At 39.9% G+C, this 22163-nt stretch overlaps 1 protein-coding gene across 1 annotated transcript in view; it reads right to left on the bottom strand.

Moving 5' to 3' along the window:
• Nucleotides 1–22163, bottom strand: part of LOC124795316 (lon protease homolog, mitochondrial-like) — a 155019-nt gene that overhangs the window by 68336 nt on the left and 64520 nt on the right. Inside the window, exon 4 of the mRNA XM_047259287.1 lies at nt 21199–21455. Coding sequence (XP_047115243.1) covers nt 21199–21455 — 257 coding nt within the window. The remainder of the gene's footprint in view (nt 1–21198; nt 21456–22163) is intronic.

Genomic DNA, 22163 nt, shown 5'->3' with positions numbered 1-22163 from the left:
AGACTTGGTAGCCTAAATATATCACCATAGTACAGAAAAGGTAACTTCTTAGCACTTTCCAAGTTGTAATTGGAGTACATATAGCTTGAAGCCAAGTGCCTCATCTAACTAAATCACCTGTTAATGGTAACACCTTGAAAAGTTGTAGAGCTATACCTTAGTCTCTGCACAAAAACAGATTCGCGTCTTGACACCAGGGTGAGTCCATTCCTTTGTTCTGGAGGGGTAGTTGACTCAGTTGCATGTTGCCTGCTGAGCTGTGTGCTTTTCTGCCAGTCAGTTGTGAATTGTGTGTCACCCACTGACTAGTGTACTTTGCACATTCTTGCTGCTTCTACACAGAATGGCATCACAGTCTCGAAGCGCAGAACATGGATGGAAAGTGCTTCATAGTAACAAACGGGAGAAAGTTTGCACAAAATTTATGTCAGAGGAGACAAATGAGGGAGTAAAAATCCCATTAAAAAGTATGCTAGAGAGGGTGGTAACAGCCACTGTCGTTTCTTGTCACACACCTAAAGAGAATAAAGAAAGAGACAGCTACAGGTACTTCACATGACTTCCCTAATCCTGGAAAGATGTGGAAGAGAGAGAGAGCTTTATATTACGTTAGTTTTGATCACACAAAAACAGTGCCCGACATTAAAACCACTAATTCTGTCAATCAGAGAAAATACCGCATTTAAAGGAGACAGTTTATCATTACAATCCTATTACATGAGATGGGCTTCCGAAGGTATTATTATTTTGTTCCTATTTTGTTGAGATGTTTAAATCTTCATATAATTCACATCGTATGAAGGCTAGAGTCTGGTCAGAGTAGCGGGAGGTAGCTCAATCATGTATGTGTGGGGTATGCTTGCTTGTGTGAACATTTGCATTTTCTTTTCTGAAGAAGGCTTTGGCCGAGAGCTAACACACAACAGTCTTTTCATCCTGCCTGCAATTCAACATGTCCTCTTTACAGTAAGTAGTAATCTACCCCTTTCATAATATTGTTGATATTCCAACCTGGACTTTGCACTGTTTCATTTCACATCGTACAGCATTTACCACGTGGAAGAGGGCATCAGATAACAGGCAGCAACTAGCTGAATGTTTAGATATACGATTTAAATGCTTTGACTTCTTTAATTACCGTATTTACCCGAATCTAAGCTGCACTCGAATCTAAGCCGCACCTGAAAAATGAGACTTGAAACAAAGGAAAAAAGGATTTCCCGAATCTAAGCCGCGCCTGAAATTTGAGACTCGAAATAATCTAGTCAGTTGCCGTGGTTCATTTCTGACTGTATCACTATTAGGCTAAGAATAATACAAATATAAACATGACACTATAAGTGTATTCTTCCGTGTTTGCTGTTGTCTCACTCTAGTTTCGTAGTTTATTAGGCAGACAGGATTTAAATGAGATAGCAACAAACACGGAAGAACACATGGCAAAATGTTTATATTCGTATTATTCTTATGGTGAATGGTGAAGAGAATACTGCTTGTGATTCACATTTCATCAGGTTACTATTAGCAACCATCTCTTCTCAGAGGTAGGAAAAAATTCAGAACGTAGAGTTGGCCATATTGAAAAACATCCCAAACAGTCTTGCCAGTCTGATTTTCATAGTACATTGAAATTCTACTACATTCAAAGATGAACAATATGGAATTTGTATTTACTTCGTTGGATAATGTATGAAAATGTAGTGGTCGAAACTCGGGACGGAGAAAAAAAAGCTCGTCTTCCACCTTTTTTTTAAATTTATTTACTGACGCAGAGGTTTTGGCGCCAGTATTTATCTTTGAGCCTACAAAGCATGCCTGTGTAGCGCTACATATATTTGACAGCAGAAGTTAATTGTGGCGGCACCTACCAACATTTTTCAGAACTTCCGCTTGCTTTGCACTCGATTCTAAGCCACAGGCGGTTTTTTGGATTACAAAAACCGGAAAAAAATTGCGGCTTAGATTCGAGTAAATACGGTAAGTAGGAAATTATCGTAAAGATGGCACATCCATCATATACAGGGTGTTACAAAAAGGTACGGCCAAACTTTCAGGAAACATTCCTCACACACAAATAAAGAAAAGATGTTATGTGGATATGTGTCCGTAAACGCTTAATTTCCATGTTAGAGCTCATTTTAGTTTCGTCAGTATGTACTGTACTTTCTCGATTCACCGCCATGATTTCATACGGGATACTCTACCTGTGCTGCTACAACATGTGCCTTTACAAGTACGACACAACATGTGGTTCATGCACAATGGAGCTCCTGCACATTTCAGTCGAAGTATTCATACGCTTCTCAACAACAGATTCGGTGACCGATGGATTGGTAGGGGCGGACCAATTCCATGGCCTCCATGCTCTCCTGACCTCAACCCTCTTGACTTTCATTTATGGGGGCATTTGAAAGCTCTTGTCTATGCAACCCCGATCCCAAATGTAGAGACTCTTCATGCTCGTATTGTGGATGGCTGTGATACAATACGCCATTCTCCAGGGCTGCATCGGCGCATCAGGGATTCCATGCGACGGAGGGTGGATGCATGTATCCTCGCTAACGGAGGACATTTTGAACATTTCCTGTAACAAAGTGTTTGAAGTCACGCTGGTACGTTCTGTTGCTGTGTGTTTCCATTCCATGATTAATGTGATTTGAAGAGAAGTAATAAAATGATCTCTAACATGGAAAGTAAGCGTTTCTGGACGCATGTCCACATAACATATTTTCTTTCTTTGTGTGTGAGGAATGTTTCCTGAAAGTTTGGCCGTACCTTTTTGTAACATCCTGTATACCAAAAGATACAGTCATAGCGTTCACACTAGATTCAAAAAGTTGTCAGATGGATCAAGTGACAAAATAAACAAACCTCTCGCAAAAGGATATCTCGTTGTAGTACACACAGGTAATAAGCATATCTTGTGAATGTATAGTTGTGCACAATGCAATAAATTTATTCCCAGCTGAAAATGAGTAAATGGTCCACCCTACAGGAGGTATTCTGGTTTTGTTCCAAATGTGCTTTTAACATTCAAGTTGGGGAGTAAAATGAAGGATTACCATGAAGAGATAAATGTTGCAAATTTTTCAAGGATGCACCAGAGACAAGGATGCTATTAGAGACATTACATTCACTTCAAATGCCTGCATAAAGCAGTATTGCAGCTCTACTCGATTACTGTCTTTTTTGTATTAGGTGTCTGGAACAGAAATTAATACCAAACTGTCCAAGCAACTCCATTACTGTACTTAAAAATGTGAGTTATGGCAATACGCTAGAAGAAAACACACAAACAATGTACAAATAGACAGCTGACATGCCAAAATGGTTAAATTATCATGATATTAAATTTTATCAATGAAACACAAAAATTGAGTTATGTGCCTTAACAAAATGCGTCAAACTGAAAATGTGTTAACTGTAGGCAAGCTTTTGGCACATGGACATTCTGTTCTCTGACTGACATAACATTGCCAGAATTAAATGCAACAGGATTGATATAAGCACAAGTAAAAAACTGTGTTACTGTCAAGAATGTTACTTTTAAGCTCGACAATGTCTGGAAGCTAGCCAAGGAAAAATTTGCCTCTTGTCACTGAGTTACAGTGAGAAGCAGTTTGCAGACACCTCGAAGGCATCAAAAAGAAATATACCGAGCATGAAAAATTAATGGCAAAATAAAAGTTGTTATTCTAGTGAATCCTTTGACACCTATGATGATAATGAGTTTCAATCCTTACTTTCTGACGACAGCGCGTTATCAGAAGGTCAGTAATTAATGCTCTACATGTTCTTTATTTTAAACTGTCAGCATTGTCTTTGAAACTTCATCCACTACATTTTTTTCTATTTATGTTTTCAGTCCAAGCAGTAGGAGATGGTGGTCATGTGTGCATGAGATGTGCTTGCTTGTGTGTGTGTGTGTGTGTGTGTGTGTGTGTGTGTGTGTTTTCTTACTAAGAAAGGCTTTGGCCAAAAGTTAAATGTGTAACAATCTTCCGTTGTGGCTGTCTGCAACTCAATGCATCATCTTTAGAGCGCGTAGCAACCTATCCTTTTCCTAATATTCTTATTTTTTGAGATATCCTTCCTGCAGTGTTTGTTTGGACTTTTATTTTCCTTTGATTGACCCTTATTTTTTTATTTGCAGTACTTGAGTCAGATATTGTTGATTTTGAATTTTTGTATTTGCGACATTATTAGTTGTATAGACATAATCTGCAAGTACAATCATTTGCCAACTCATCAGCTGTAGCATAGAAGTTCTATAAGATAGGTGAAAGTGTGAAGGCTTCAGCTGTAGAACTACACTTCCCTACAGCATTGTGCTATCCATAAGAGAAGCCCCATCACTACTATTGTCCCTCCCCTATCACACTGCCTGCGCAGTAATTTTGAATGCACTCTACCCTCCAAGTAATTTTAACAATGCAATGGCATTGTGTAAACTGGAAATTATAACATTCACCTCAGGATACAGATATCTTAACTCTTCTACAACTCTCTGTGCAGCACATGCTGGACAAATTACATGCTTTAATTTGGGATAGAAAATAGTAAGCACTTTTCCTGCTTTCTTCAAGCAGGCAGCAACATCTGTGGCCAAGATGAAAAAGTGTTTTCATTTCCTTTATCAGAGCACAAAATACCACAGTATTTGGTATACCAGTGAAAGTAATCAATTTTTGAAAATATATTGTAATTGTATAGATAAAGAATCTACTCACCAAGTGGCTGCAGGAGAACACACATATAAAACGTATTACTGTATGTAAGCTTTTGAAGACAGTGGCTCCTTTTGCTGGCAGAAGGGTTGAAGAAAAAGAAAGAGGGGTGAAGGAAAAGTTCTGGGTAGGTTCAGGAAAAGGGGTAGAGTTCGGAAAAGTCGACCAGAAACCTGGGTCAGGGAAAGCCTCTTTCCTCTCCTTCAACCTTTCTGCTGGAAGGAGCCACTGGCTCCAAAAGCTTGCATACTGTAATACTTTTTATATGTGTGTCCTCCTGCCGCCACTTGGTGAGTAGATATTTTATCTATCCAATTATATTTTCAAATTTCAACAACAACGTCGATAAAAATTTTTAATACTGAAATAGGTTCTCTTTCTCTACCACACCCGTGTCCCTAGACTGTGCTGGTTGGACACACAGTGCTGGAATTGCATTTCAGCTGGAGGACTAGGGTGGGGTGGAAGTAGTGTCGGGTAATGTGGGTAGAGGGGGGGAAAGGTGGGAGGCAGGAAGCGTGGTTGGGGGTGAGTAGCTAGCTGCTCGAAGGAGACAGCAGGTTTTCGGGCTAGAAATGTGGGAGGGAGGAATGGCATGACACTCAGGCTACAATAAGATGCACAATCACCAGAGCCAGATCACTGTGGCCCACAATGAAGGTGGTGTGGAAGTGGATTGGGAGGGGTTGACAGGACAGAGCAAGGAGGAACTGTTGCTTGACGAAAGATCCTTCCCGCCCCTCCTAAAGTAGTATGCCATCATCCACCAACCTACGCAATATCCCAATCCATCTCCATGCTACTCCCACTCCCAACCCATTGCCAGCGGCAAGATCATAGCCTTGGGGAAGACCAAGGTGCGAAACATGTCCTACCCACCCAATCGGCACTTCCTACTGCAGTTCTGTCATATGCTTAGCCTACCTCATCAGAGGTAGAGTCCCCTGTGAAAGCAGCCATGTTATATACGAACTCTGCCACAGACACTACACAGCTTTTAATGTCGGTATGACAAACCACGAGCTGTCCACCAGAATGAATGGCCATTGCCAAGCTATTGCCAAGAACAACGTTGACCACCCAGTTGCACAACATGCAGTTGAACACAACATGCTCGATTTCAATGGCTGCTCCACAATCCAGGCTATATGGATCCTCCCCTCCACCACTAGCTTTTCAGAACTACCCAGATGGGAGTTATCTTTGCAACACAGCCTTTGCTCTCATAACACTCTTGGCACCAATGTCTGATAGCTTGCTGTCCCCATACCCTACACCCAATAGTTTTTCTTTTCTCTATCCTGTCACAACCTCCCAATCCACACCAACTTGATCATGAGCTGCACCCCACCGGCTCTGGTACGCGTCCATCACATATCTTGTGCGTGCACCTGTAACCCTTTCCCCCCACATTCCTACCCAGCAAACCTGCTGCCTCCCTCAGAGTTGCTAGTTACTAATCCTCAACCCCTCTTCCTGCTTCCCGCCTATCTTCCCCTCTAACCAACATATCCGAAACAAACCCCACCCGTCAACTATGCGTGTATGCCTGCGTGTGTGTACGTATTGGTACTCGTAACTCAACAAAGGACTTATTCCGAAGGCCAGTAAGTTTTCTTTCTCATTTGTGTATCCCTGTTGATGACTCAATGAGTTGAGTGGTCTGTCACAACTTTTCTTACTATAATTATATATATCTACGAAATGCACCATGCACAATTCTGGCAACAAGCACACAGCTGTTTTGCACCAGCTAGCTACTAAGAATTATAAGGTATTCCAGGTTCACTCCCTTCAACATTTCAGTGACAACATTACAAATTTATCTTCCAGGGCTCTCCTCAGTGGAAATGTACCAGCGTGTTGTCCTCTGTCCTCTAAATGCCTGTTCTCCTGCAGAGAATTATCGGCCCTACTTGGTTGGCTGTATACATGTTGCTAGGGTATTGGGTTGTTGTTTGAAGTCCACAGCGTAAGTTCGATTTGTCTGGTGGCAGAGACTGATTCATCTCTTCTTCAACATTCTATATTACCTCCTCACGCATGGTGTTGACACTCAAAGCTGCCGTCTCTTGCTTACTCTGTCAGACAGTACTGGCTGCGTACAATGTTCCATGTCTTCTCTTCCTAGCTATTGTATGAGAGAGGCAAGGTATTTCTGGTGTTCCACAGTTGCCATAAAGACCCCCACTCAGGAGTATCACATACTTCTTTCATCCAACTCTTTTCTGTTGCAGTTCCTCAATGCGCTAGCACCACTTGGCCAATTCCTCTGTCACTGTGACATCCTTTAACGGTAGAGTTTGGTACATGTCTTCTGTGACACCTTCCAGCAGGTGTGACTTTTGTCAGTTTCTGTCACATTCAGATTTACACTGAGGCATGTGGCCAAAATATTCTGTATGTATGATTGTATCATTTCTCCATGACATTGTAACCAGTTCTTCAATTATTCTTCCGCTAAGCGGACTTGCTGCTGATTGCCATCAAACATTTTCTTCAATTCGGCATGGAATATATCCCAGCTATTGTGCTTCTCTTCATTCTTCTTGACACACTGCTTGGCTCTGGCACCCAAGTAAAAGTACATGATTTGCCAAATAATCTCGGCTGAACACTTTCAGCCATTTCATCAGATCCGGGCAGCGTATCTGATGTGCAGTTGCTTTGTTGTTGTTCTGGAACCCATTGGGACTGCAATACATGGACCTTTGGAACGATGCACTGCTTGTATTGCAGTTCTTGACCATGCAGGCAATAGCTTTTATATTGCCTAATTGGAGCCACACTGATGCAGATATTTTGAAGTACCTGGAACCTTCACCAAACAGTGCCACATTGCAATCACACTTGAGCCCAAATCTGAAAACACTGCCACTGAAAGTGTATTTGCTATGAACATCAATGTACAACTAGAACACAACAGAACTCCTGGACAGAGAGAGCATCTATTTATACAAACATCATCAAACATTCCAGAATGTACAAACATTACAAACATAAGATATTTCAAGAAGCTTCCAGAAATAACAGTTGATGCTCAGGTTTTAACTGACAGCCCACAGCACATCAAACAGTGCGCTAACCACCACACCACAATACAGCATGTACTACATCTTACGGCAGCATATTTGAAAATTGGCACATATGGTTGTAGTAAGTCATCTCACGAACTCTAAAATATGACTGTAGTACTGTGATCACTAACAAAGTGGGCGAAGCTCTGAACACCTACATCAATTTGAGGCCTCACCACACAAGGAGAAAACTAGTCTCTCCAACTATGTTCCTGTGATTGTACATGCACAAACTTTCTCCTTAAATGAATCAGAATCATTCTGCAAACCATAACAGCATTCTTTACAAAAAACGCACTTTTTCATTCAATCATGGTCTAATATCAATGTTGCCAGATCCATAATACCCAGGACCATACATTCTCTGCTATGAGTGGACACACTGCCAACTGTCTGAAATTCCCACCATCCGCTTCAGTGTCTGATACAGTTTACTGATGCAACAAACGAGGCAGCTGCAAACTCGGCAAATAATTGTCTTACTCACATAAATGTATTCCATCATGTAAATATTGCCCCTATTGTGGAATGATCACTTGCTCTACCTTAATTGGTCTTTAACAAATATTTCCCATATCAAGAATCTGTTGAAAAGGTTATGAAATGAAACTTTGCTGTAAATTCTTGCTGAACTGTAGTGTGTATCTAACTTGGTCCAAGGTGTCCACCATTTCTAACTAGCAGACAGGGGTAAAATGGCATGGTTGTGATATTATACGAGGGCCATTGCAAAAGTCATGGCAATTTTTTTTTCTCTCGAAAATGGTATCAAATTTAAAAAATTCTGAAATATGCAAATGGAAGGTTAGTTCATATGTAAACATTACATGTAGGAAGATGGGTGAAAACTCACTCACACACACACACACACACACACACACACACACACACACACACACCACAATAAAGATATAGCATGAGAAAAAACACAAAACAAATTTTGTCATTTCAAATGTATTTTACTATCAACTGCAATAGACTGCAATAGTCCGCAATAGTACGCAGCACTATTTTACTCTGAATTGCAACAGTACACAATAGTACAGGGTAGGAACATGAACCTGTGACAACTTGCGAGTTCCTTGAAACAGTCTCCCAATGAATCCATCACATACCGCCAATGCCGTGGAAGATGCGAAATACCCATGGCCTCACCACGAGCAAATATTTGTATCTCACACGTCACCGCTGCAGCAATGTCTTCACTTGTTCGAAAGCATGTTCCATGCAATGGCTCTTTCAGTTTTCATATGAGGTCTTGATTGCGAGGTGCTAAGTCTGGTGAATATGGTGGATGTTCCAGTACTTCATATCGCCAATGCATGAGCAAATTCCATACACATGCTGCTGTATGGGCTCTCACACTGTCCTGAAGAACCAACACATCATGTAGAAGTTCAACACATTTCTCCTCAATAGTCCATCATAGGTGTCATTGAAGGAAAGTGCGATAGTAGTGCAGTGGATTAGCAGTTTGTTCATGTGGTACAAAATTACACAAAATCACTCGTCTAATGTCATATGCTATGATGACCATTAACTTAGAAGGAGAGGGATTGCAATGAAATTCCTGCCTGCGTGGTGAACCTGGACGACTCCATTCCACGGACAAGTGTTTCAGTTCTGTCCCATAGGTCCTGCCCCAGAATTCATCTATGACGACAATTCCCACAAGCTTATTGTCTCCCTCCTTCCTGTAACACACTAGATGCACTTGACAAAATTCATGTGTGTTCATTTCTCCATTTCATGCATGAAGCAACCAGTTTGCACCAACTTTACACATGTGTAGCTTGTTGCATAAAATCATGCAGATTTGTTGTCTTCTCAATACCAATTCCTGAAGCATCCATCTTCTGTCTTCTCCAAGCAATGGGCAATCTGGGTACGAGCAGAGCCATACGCACACCGACAGGTGGCCCAGATCGATGCATGTCGGCCATTGCAACTCTGTTATGTCTGAGTGTATGTACCTATTGATCACCCATTTAATACAGTAAAGCAGCATTTCCTACCACTTCCACAAGCTCCTTTGTGGCATTGTCAGGCATTACTTCCATGCTGAACTGCAGTCTTTACCTAAAAGAGCTGTTCAAGTCAGGTAACATCCACTCTGAATGGGTGCTCAACTCACACTATGGTCTCTCTTCACACTTCATCCTCCTGGAAAGGACAATAATTCGGTGTCATGTCACATTACTGTCGATTCTTGGCAAGTCTCCTGGTGCCATGGAATGCACAGAGTTTGTAATGTACTATTGTGTATTGTTACAACTGACTGTAAAACACGTCTGTAATGACAAACTCTTTTTTTTTTTTTTTTTCTTTTCCTCAACGTCTTAAGATGGTGTTAAGAAGGAATGGGTATTCTTCTCCGTGACATCAGATCAGTGCTGATGAGAAAACCAAGACGCAACACCATCCAAACGAGCCAAGAGGACCAACACACAGCGTAGCTCCAATTCTACAGTGCAACCACTAGCAAGATAGGTAGTGCTGAGCAGACAAGAAATCAAGACCAGTCTTCCAGTCACCAGGAAAAATTAGAGAAATTTTGCAACCTGTCAAAGATAATCTCGGGATGAGAGTGCTGGGAATTTATAACATTCCTTGCAAGTGTTGTAAGAGTTACACGGGCTAGTCTATACACCTGGTTGCCAATCTTCAACATCACCTTAAATACAGGGATTTGCATAAATCAGTATTGGCAAGAGCACAGCCTGTTAAATAAGCCCAAGATTTTGTTTGAACATATGAGAATAATTACTTACCCTGCAAACTATTGGGACTCTGTGATTAGAGAAGCTGTTGAAATCTGACTCTGTGAAAACAACTTCAACAGACATTTAACAATGCTTAGAAGTGTGCACTATACAAGGAAAAAACACACAGGAATACTTCTCGTAGTACCCTGCCTGAAGTGATGGATGGCACTGCAAGCAATGCTAAAAAGAGAGCACAAGCAAAATCTTTGGATGTAGAGAACGCCACCTCTGCCTGCACCACCATGACGTAATCCAGCCAATCAGATGCCATTCTGTGGGTATAAAAAGAGGAAATCTTGCCAGTTCATGACAGTCAGTTTTAGTCCCTGGCGAAGATGATGATGGATATCATTGAAAGCTTGGAATTTCATCTGAATTTGACATGGCAAGTGAACTGAGAAATTTTTACGCAAGAATTCTACAATCTGTCTGTCTGTCCTTCAGTTTATTTATCCTCTTAACCATTAAAACCTGCCGGAGAAGAAGATACATAATCTGGAATACAAATATGACAAATGACTGGAAGCATCCAGGCAGTTGGCACTGCGTCATCAATCATGGTGCAAAAATACAAATCACTTTTATAAATGGCCTGCCCTGCACATAAATTTTAAGCATTTGTTCACATATTTGACAAAAATTCAAATTTATTTCAATCAAAAACTTTCTCTAATAAAAATTATTATTTCCTTTTTAAAAATTACACTACAATTGGTGACCATAATGTCTGTGAGCATAATAATGCTAGATGAAAATATCAATTTATGTAAACTAGCAATGTAAAATTCTTCCTTTCATATGCATTTTTGGACACTATCACAAAAATAAGAATGATAAGAGCAAACAATACTAACGAGAAAAAATAAGGTACAATTACTACACTTTGTTCGAGACAGAAAGTCAGCAAAGTGAGAAAACAAAATTGTAAAATGACCTCAAAGCCTTTTAAAATTGCCTGAAGGATCAATTTTGACAAGGAAGTTTTGGAAATCCACAGTGTTTCAATAATGGCAGAACGTTTGGTTGCTAAAGCATTTGACGGTAGATGCTTTACTGTTGAGGCGTAACAGTAAAGACTAAATTATTCTGTTCTTTGCTTGTTAGCCATTGTTGTAGACATTATTTACAATAGTTTTAACTAAAACCACTGAATGAAAATAACTTAATTACTATACTGGATAAAGTTGAGAATACAAACAACATGTCCAAAGAAAAATCGAGTAATGAGTAGTTTTCTGAGCACAAATGCTCGGTTGAATTCAGACAATATCACGACAGAAAAATGAGTTAATAACTGAAAATGGAAATACATTGTACCAGGGCAACAGTAGCTCACACATAACAATGTGATCCACATTTGGCACAACATTGAATGAAAATGTGTGTAACAATAGAAAGTGCCGATGACATGTCATTGCAGCCACAAGATGGTAACCCATTTTTACAGACCGATGTAAAGAAAGAAACGGCACCAGGATTGGATACTCCACAAAGCCCATCCTGGGAAACCATGTGATCTTCAATAAGAATTTTATGTCACCAATTATAGGCAATTTGGACTTACATGATGCAGGTGGCGTGAATTTAGTAATATAATACATACACTCAATGTTTACGCAAATCAATAATGAATTCACACAAATTAACAGTCAGATGAACAGCAAATTCTCCCAGGTGCTTGAGGAACAAAATTACAAGTCAACTAGATGATCTCGTGGCTAAACAAGATTCCTTACAAGTAGCGCATCCCAAGATGGAACAAACAAATTATCTACTGTTCAAACAAAAGTGTCTGAATTATAATCGAATCGCAATGAACTTCCAGGCAGAGTGCACAAACTATCATAGGAAATGGGTTTCATTAAACTGTAAAAAAAATCTAAACAATCACATAAGCTAGGTGCGGTGACTCTACCATCACATGAAAGGTGGTACACGAGAATTGAACCTGTATACAGAAAACAGCAAGAATGGTACCTGATAAAGAAACTGAGAGCATAGTAAAAGCAGACAGGAGTATGAAGCTGCGGTGCAGCACTTGCCATCTGAATCAGTGCCATGTAACATAAGTGCACACAAACCAAATCCAACTTAATTCATTTAACATGTAAAAAAAATCTGTGACACATGCAAGAAAGTATGTACACACCTTTTCCGATACACAATGCCATGTAAATAGATTATAGTACTGGTAATGAGGTAAAGACGCCAACAACTTATCAAGTAAACTACCAGATAATATCACCTATGCCAATGACACAAAACCCCGTGGGTAGGACCCTCACCTTCATCTGTATTACTTGAAAAAATGTCGTTTTTCAGGTTTTATCATCAGAATCAAAAAGGTGCCACCAAAGGTATTTATAAAAACTTTCCATAACACACTATCACATAATTGGGAAGAGGCTCAAAAAATACATTATGTGGTAGCCTTCTTCCAAGGAGATGCTTTACTGCGGGTGGCAGATGTAACGGAGCAATGCCGAACATACGCATAATCTGAACAAACCTTTTTAGGCAAACTTTGGTCAGACTGAGCTCAAGAACATCTTATAAGGGAGGTATTCAACACAGAACCCTGCAACAGTAAATAAAGGGGCTTACTGGGGTACTGTGAGAAGAATATTAACAAAATGAGGTACTGGAACTAGATGTGCTCCAGATTCTTGAAGGGAAATTACCGTCAAATATCAGAGAAAATCTTGTCTGAGACAGATTTGAAATACTTTCTTTCTCTGTTGGATTCCACTGATCTCAGTCATGAAGACACAATGGGACAAGCTAGCAATAAAAAATATGCACAATAATGCAAGGGGGAATGGGAACCCCAACAATGCCAACTACAATAATAATGACTGAGGCAATTGGCACCATCCCATTCCACTTATACACAATAATAATAACAAAAACAGGGAACTGCAAATTACCGCATAAGTAACAATTACAGGGTAAGTGGAGTATACCAATACAACCCTGGATATCAGAACTGAGGAGGCCATAAAAATAATGACAATGGCCGTGGTCATAGCTGGCAAGGTGTTCCAGGTGTAACTTGGGGAAACATGGTAATGGCAGACTCGGAAATACCCAGTCAGCACAATGCAAGCAGGTGAGCTGTGCTAGTCAAAATTCACATCCCCATGTGGAACACCAATTGGAGTAAGCGGAGGTACACAGTAAATATAATGGAAGAAACAGACAACAGTAGTGCCATCCTGCCAAAACCTATGAAAAACTCTAATCGGCCTTGTTAAGCACTCCAGCGATGGCCGAAGGACAAGGCGAGGGCAAACTGAGCAACACATTCAATTCCTCACATACAAAAATGACCAAGATATTAGAGACGTACTATGTGACAATGATGTACCTTGCAAGCAAGTGGGGGAAGATATAGTACACACTGTGACCAATGCCCAGATAGGTCGTATTCCGATTCAGACTGTTCTCCATACAGGTTCATCTGCCAACTTTATAGCAACAGGTCCATTCACAGAATCAGCACGGCCATTTATGTCCACACATTCCTGGCGCTAAATTCACAAAATTGTCAGATACTGAGTGCGATGGGTAATAAATTGCAAGGTGTAAAGACATGTCCTCATTCCTGTGACCAAGGGAAATGTGACAGTAAAACATTTGCTTCTCGTCGTACACAAATTAGTCAGTTGCATTATGGGAATGGAATTTCATAGCAACACTGGGCACGATTAGATTTGGATAAGGGTAAATGTTATCTGTATGTTGACAAAACAGAAAGTTCCCTTGGAACTGATTCAAACAAAACCACTACACAATAAGTATTGCCAGAGAATAAATTTACAGCTTACCTACCCAGAAGTGTTATCTGTTAACGTACAAAATTGGACTTGTTAATAGAATCACAAATCGAGGTACAAGCAACACAGGAAAAGGTGCACAAATCACTATCCTTAACGGTGGGGCAGAGGAATGAATGATTTAACTTTCTCTCAAAATACCTTCCTGTATTTAGCAAATTATCTGGAGTGATTTGGGTGTATATGTATATATATAGGGTTACCACACCAGAGCTTTTGTCATTTGTCTTATGTCATGCAATGGGCAAAAAGAGAGGCAGTCTGGAAATGGATCAAACGGGAGACTAACTGGCAAATAACAGAACCTTCGCAGTCTCTGTACTGCAGTCCACTTCTCACAGTGGCAAAATCAGATGGCAGCATTCATCTCATTTTAGGTGTGAAGTGATCAACAAAACAAGAAAACTTAGATGAACAAATACCCAAATTTCATAAACTCAAATACTTAACAAGTATAAATTTGAGCTATTCATACTGGTAGGTTGCCCTTTAGCCGGACAGTAGGATTTATATGGCCTTTGCTTGCTCAGGTAGAAGTTCTCAATTCTATGTCCTTCCTTTTGGACTAAATATCAGTGCAGGAATTTTTATCTCAGCTCTGGATAGTGTTCTTGGTCCAGAGCTACTGAACAAGGTAACTGCATTAGTGGACAATCTCTTTAATTGAACCAAATCCCGGAAGGAACATGTAGAACTTGTAGATAAGGTACTCAATAGATTTTTGCATTTTAACATAACAATAAATTTGAAGAAGTCAAAATTTGCTAGACAGGAAATAAAATTTCTAGGCTATATTATTTCTCCATCTGGATAAAAGCAAAACTGAGGCAATTAAATGATTTCCAGTCTCACAGACAAAGCAACAGCTCAAGTCATTCCTTGGTCTGGCCTCAATCTTTCATAATTTTGTACCTAACCAACTACTGAACAGTGACAGCTTGTTGAATATGATACATAAAACTCCTTGTGGTTCTGGGTGGCACAGTGTCAACACGATTTTGAAGCAATTAAAAAAGCATCAGTCAACGCAAATTTTCTGCATCGTCCAGACATGAATGAAGATTTCTCTTTGGCCATGGATACCTCCTCTCAGGGTTACGTTCAAATTAAAGAAAGAGAAGGTAGGAGTACCATCTGTGCAATACATTTTGCAAGTAGGATACTCACTGAATGCAAACAGGCACAATCTGTAACACAGTTCTGGAAGCTTCAGCGGTCATATGGGCCTTTAGGAAATTTGAATATTACCTACGGAGAAAGCACATGAGGCATTGTCATTCCTCCTAACTTGTAAATAGCTCCATGCACACGTGGCGTAGTGGTGTTACTTTCTACAAGAATTTAGTTTTGAGATTATTTACATAGAGGGAAAACAAAATGTCATCATGGACACCCTTTCATGTTTTCCACAAGGGTTTAGCAAGTTCACAGAGCTCTTGAATCAACATGCAACTTTCTAGTCCTACTCATGCATGATGGCACACACTGTCCATATTACCTAAAAATGTGTAAGAACATGAGCTTATTGCAAGATGCTGATCTTCGGTGGAAGGTAGTTAAACAAAAATTTCAACAAAGCAATAATGGTAGAATGCATAATGAAATATTATTTCACCGTCATACCCCACAATCTTCTAGATGGTGTGTAGACAATTTCATCAATTACACCAATCCTGCTAGGGGACATTATGGTATATACAAGTGCACCAATAAAATTGTAAATTATTGCTATTTTCTTAACATTTGGTATTGGGTTCAGTGGGTTTTAATGTTGAGTGTTATCAGCCAGAAAAGCATTCAAATCAGTCTTGTCCGAATGAATTACACCCCATTGTTCCAACCAAACTGTTAGAACAGGTATCTTTCGATGCCAAAGGGCCATTGCCACGGCATAAGGAAGGAGTGAAGTACATCATTGCTCTATACAATGGTTTCACAAAATATCGCCAGGTGTATGCCACAAAGACTGAACCTTGGCCCTCATTATCAGGAGAACATCAGAGGATCATTTGCCGAGAATTGGCAACAGACAACGTTTCAAATTTTATGAGTGACAAATGGAATAAATTTTTAAAGGTTCAGGATATAAAACATATCGTGATATCCTGTTTCCATCCTGAGGCAAGCCCAATGGAATGAACGTTTAAAAACCGACACAGTGAATGTTGGGGAGGCAAACAGGTGAAGTTATGGCAGTCTGACAATAAAGTTGAATGCAAATTGAACCGAAGTGTCCTTATGTCTCAAGCCTATCATGAAATCAAAACTAAGACCCCGAGTCACTAATCACACCTAAGATTTACTTCAGAAGAAAGAAATAAAATAGTAATGTGAAGAGACTGAACATGCTTGCTTACACTGTGTGTTGTGGCCAATGACCCTTCACTGTGGCACACTAGTTGTATAGAGCTTTAGTATACTTAATACATTTGAGCAAGATACCACTCTTTTTAAACATGTATTGAAAGTAATGAACCTCCATGATGGACAGCTGGTTGGTGGATTAGGGGGTGAGGACTAAACAGAAAGGTCATTGGTCCCATCAAATTAGGGAAGGATGGGGAAAGCAGTCAGCCGTGCTCTTTCAAAAGAACCATCCTAGCATTTGCCTGAAGCGATTTAGGGAAACCATGGAAACCCTAAATCAGGATGGTCGCCGGACGTGATGTAATGTCTGGTTCGTGGGATGCCCAACTGTGCGGTCATCAGCACCCGTACAAAGTCCCAATTTTTACACAGTCCAGTTTGTTTCACAGTACAATCCAGCCACTGTTACGAAATGATGATGATGAGGAGGAGGAGGAGGAGGAGGAGGATGAGGAGGAGGAGGAGGAGGAGGAGGACAACACAAACACCCAGTCCCAGGCAGAGAAAATCCCCAACCCAGCTGGGAATCTAATCCGGGACCCCGTGATCCCAGAGGCAGCAATACTAGCCACTAGACCACGAGCTGCGGACGCTTCTGTGCTCCCGAATGCGAGACCAGTGTGCTAGCCACTAAACCACCCCACTTGGTGAGGTGGACAGACCTTTCTTATGTATGTATAAGAAAAACCTGGACAACAAAACTCATAATGTAAATGCACATTATCCACACGTATTAGTGGCTTAACTAGAACTACAAGGTACCGAGTACTTCACAACAAAAATAAACTTTCTTTTTTTAATGAGTTAAACTCATAACTTGTGATGTAAAGTCATCCACATGGTTCAACGACAAAGACAAAATGTACACTGTGAACATAATACAAGCTCACATTGAATTATAATGTGTCATAAACGCAACACAATGCAATATAAGATTATGAAAACTAAGCTTGCTGAGTATCTAGTGCCTATAGAAGCTAATATAATCCTTTGCTATAGCAAGTAGAAGTCTATTTTCTTGGTAGAAAATTGCATGTATCTCCTTGCTTGTAGTATTGGACTTAGCTCTCAAGTAGGTAGTACAAGTGGACTATTCTCCTCCAAGTCTTTGAGATTCAGTTATAAATTGATCAGACCTCTTCAAAAATGCTTGCTATTTGCACGCAGTGTAATGAACCGGAGTATGGGTTGTGATCTCTACTTGAAAGAGAATGAAGTTTGTAAGTATTACTCGACCAACATGTTAGCTTACTCGGTGCGTGTTGACAAAGTATACATAATGAAGTACATGGTAGATATTGTGTACCCACTAAAGAATTGTGAAGAGCAGAGCCAAAATGATGCCGCCAATAAACATTTACCAATCAGAGACAAATGTGATGAGTAATGGTTAAAATGTCGTGCAACAAAGGTGTATTGATAAAGTGACCTAAGGCCATATCAATTATGTTAAAATATCACATGAGGACATGGGCAATATTTTCTTGGAAGTAGTGAAGGATGCAGTATTAGGCACTGGATGATGTGAAAAGTTTGGCACAAGTACAGAGTAGCTTATGAAATGAGAGCAACATTATATGTAATAATTCAAGGTACTGTGTAAACTTAATGGTGAGTTCCCCTGCGAAGTATGCTATATTTGTGCAAGAACACTGCTGAGTGACATGTGCTCTTCATGGGTACTCAGAAGCAATGAAAGGAGTGTAAAGAAGATTGCATAGTGTATTACTTGACTATATGAGTGCCGGATCTCTCATGTCTTGTACCTCCTCAACTTTCACTGCAAGACTGTTGGGTCATCATAGTCTCCCAGGAGGGTAATGGCATTGAATACAAATCACTGTGCTTGTGCCTGCTTTATGTGATAATGTCATATCAGACAATAACTCTCAACAAGCCGAACAATGGTATCGGTCATCTACTGCATCCAATAACTGTAACAACCTTGTAGCACGAATGGATTGCAGTATGGGGACAAATAGCTAAAACAGACAGTGACACTTCAGCGTCACACACCGATAACCAACAGAAAAAGAATAAATAAAGACTGGGTCATTAACAGGAAACTACCTGTAAGATTTGCAATATTACGTGTAATTAAGATTTTCTTATTTAAGAGAGATTTATAAACTTTGTGTTTACGTTTGTACCTTCCACTTCATTCAAGGCCAAAATAAAAGTAACAACACTTGTATCTCGATCCTCATAGAATGTAAATGTGCTGCAGAAATCAATAAAGATTTGAACCTAAACACAGTGCAACACCAAACAAAATGCAAATAATGATATCAAATTAACTTAACACCTATAAACCTATGCTAGATACTTGCCTCACACAGTGTGGAAAGCAAACTGATACTAGACTACTGGCTGCTGTAACCATTCATTAACAAATTCCTGTTTCCAGTAGCCAGTGGGGACAAACGAAATAGAACAAATATGTAGGGAATGAGATTTTCACTCTGCAGCGGAGTGTGCGCTGATATGAAACTTCCTGGCAGATTAAAACTGTGTGCCCGACCAAGACTCGAACTCGGGACCTTTGCCTTTCGCGGGCAAGTGCTCTACCACCTGAGCTACCAAAGCACGCCTCACGTCCGGTACTCACAGCTTTACTTCTGCCAGTATCTCGTCTCCTACCTTCCAAACTTTACAGAAGCTCTCCTGCGAACCTTGCAGAACTAGCACTCCTGAAAGAAAGGATATAGCGGAGACATGGCTTAGCCACAGCCTAGGGGATGTTTGCAGAATGAGATTTTCACTCTGCAGTGGAGTGTACGCTGATATTAAACTTCCTGGCAGATTAAAACTGTGTGCCCGACCGAGACTCGAACTCGAACCCGAGTTCGAGTCTCGGTCGGGCACACAGTTTTAATCTGCCAAGAAGTTTTAAATATGTAGGGAGCATGTAAAGATAACAAATTTTGCATGTATGCTCATCTAACTGTATTATTTATTTTTCCTTTGTCACTTAATCACTTCAATGATAATACAGTGGTATAGATAACGGTACATATGAATGTGCACCTCTAAATTCTGACGAGGCTCTCTTTGGGGAAAATGTGAAAAAATACCTTTAAACTTTATTTATCTACTGAGCCACTAAAAAGCGCTGGAGAAAAAGGCATAAAGGCAGCTGCCAATGCATCATCAATCATGGTGTAAAAATATAAATCACTTCTATAAATGACCTGCTCTGTACAGAGATTATAGGAATTTATTACTTTAATGAACAGTTTTAATGAAAGTGTATTTTCTTCTTCTTCTCTTTATGTGTAGTGCAATTTCATGACTGAAACAGCAATAATGCAACCCATATACCGACAAAAATTCAAATTTCTTTCAATCAAAAACTTAATACAATAAATTATTATTTTCTTTTCAAAAATTACACACCAATGCCTCTTATTATCTTTGCATTATCCGCTAATTTAAAGTAGAGATAACAGTCAGGGAAACCCATCTGGTGACAGTAATTTATATTGATGATCCATCTCATTCCTTTCCATCATTAGCTGACAAAATTTCAGTATATATTGATATCAGTGTCTGTTAAATTTAAAGTTAGTGCTGTTCTTATTGCTCTCTAGTCATATAACTAGAAGTCTGTGTTCACTTTCTATTTCATTTCATGATCTCTACTATGTCTAATTGTAGCATCTCTCTCTCTTTCTCAATTAGCATGTTCCTGTCCAACAGTCACAAATTTTTATTATTTAAATGTTACAAAAAGACCACTTTTTCATCGCTCACCTTTCGCTGATACGGTAACAAGTAAGTGGTTCATGCCAGAATAGTCCAACCTTTTATCAACCAAATCAACCAATCAACTCACGCTCTAGGTCATCTGACTTGTGAGATGAAGTGCTCTCAGAGTCACGACCACAGAGAACAGACATCTCTTCTGGTTTCCTCCAAGATTCATCTGAGGCTAATGAAGTTACAAACCTCCCGCCCCTCTTCCACTACACCTGGCAATCCTCACTACAAGAAAATAAACTGATATGATTTCTTTTTTCTGAACATGAATACATTATTCTCAAGCCCACACCACTTATAAATCCTAACTACATCCCTGACCTGAACACCGAGCAAGTGTTCAAGGAAGAGTAGGCACATACATATTATACAACACAGTCCAGACATGTGGGTGACTTATGTTCCAAACTTTAGCAATGAGATGTTACATTAAATGAGTGTGGGAACCTCATTACAACACAACCATGTTGGAAATTTGTGGTGGTTATGCTTACCGTGCAATACAAAACACAACTAACAGTGGGGCCTATGGGTAACATTTTACACATACATCAATTTCCAAAACGTTTTGGGGGGGGGGGAACAATAATAAATATCTAATCTGAAATCATTAACATATTCCAATGTGATACCCTAGAATTAAATCATATTTCTATTATGCCCATACCTTGACCTCTTCTGTTTGGCGAAACTTCTCATGAGTTACATTTTCAACCTCCACCATAAGTATGGGTTTTGCCTGCTGCTTTTCATCCTCTGCAGCTTGAGCACGTGTATCTACAGTTCCTGCTGGTGGTGGTGGTGATGATTGCTGTTGCTGTGATGATGGGGGTGATGATTCAGTAGCAACTATCTGTCCTTCCTCAACATTATTATTCTTCTTCTTACGGCGTTTGCGACGCCGGCGATCTACATCTGTCTCATCTAAAATTAAATTGCATTATCAGACTGAAATATCATTTAGGCTAAAAAATTACAGTTAATTCTATTGCCACCTTATTCACTAAAATATTTAGATACATCATCTTTAAGTTGTATTCCCCTACCGTTCCCCCTCATGTGTGTGTAATTATTTGCGAATGTGACTTTCTGGAGCTGAAGTAAGTGGACTCAGAAGATTATATTTTAGCTCAAAAGCTGACGATACTCTACAATGCAGTAACTGCAACATTGTATGGACAATAAACAACCCCCCCCCCAAAAAAGAGTGGGGGGAGGGAGAGAGGGAAGGGGAGAGGAGGAGACAGAGAGAGAGAGAGAGAGAGAGAGAGAGAGAGAGAGAGAGAGAGAGAGAGAGTGTGTGTGTGTGTGTGTGTGTGTGTGTGTGTGTGTGTGTGTGTGTGTGTGCGCGCGCGCGCGCGGATCTTTCACAACTTTCCCCAATACATTGGAATAGAGATGAAAAAGGAAAAATATGAAAGAAAGAGAAAGAGGCTTCTGCATCCTTTCTTTTTACATTAACTTTCTACTGCTGCCCCCAATGTTTGTTTTGTATATGCTGCTACCTTCAGTTTGTCCTTTCCTTATCTCACTGACTGTTATCACAGTCTTTTTATCTTTTTTTATTTTTTGTGATTTCAAAACAAATTTTCTGAGTTTTCCACACTGAATGTCATTTGGTGGATTCCACAT

This window comes from Schistocerca piceifrons, chromosome 4, assembly GCF_021461385.2.
Source record: "Schistocerca piceifrons isolate TAMUIC-IGC-003096 chromosome 4, iqSchPice1.1, whole genome shotgun sequence".
Taxonomy (NCBI): domain Eukaryota; kingdom Metazoa; phylum Arthropoda; class Insecta; order Orthoptera; family Acrididae; genus Schistocerca; species Schistocerca piceifrons.
The sequence above is the reverse complement of the archived record's forward strand: the minus strand, read 5'-3'. Positions and strand labels throughout refer to the sequence as shown.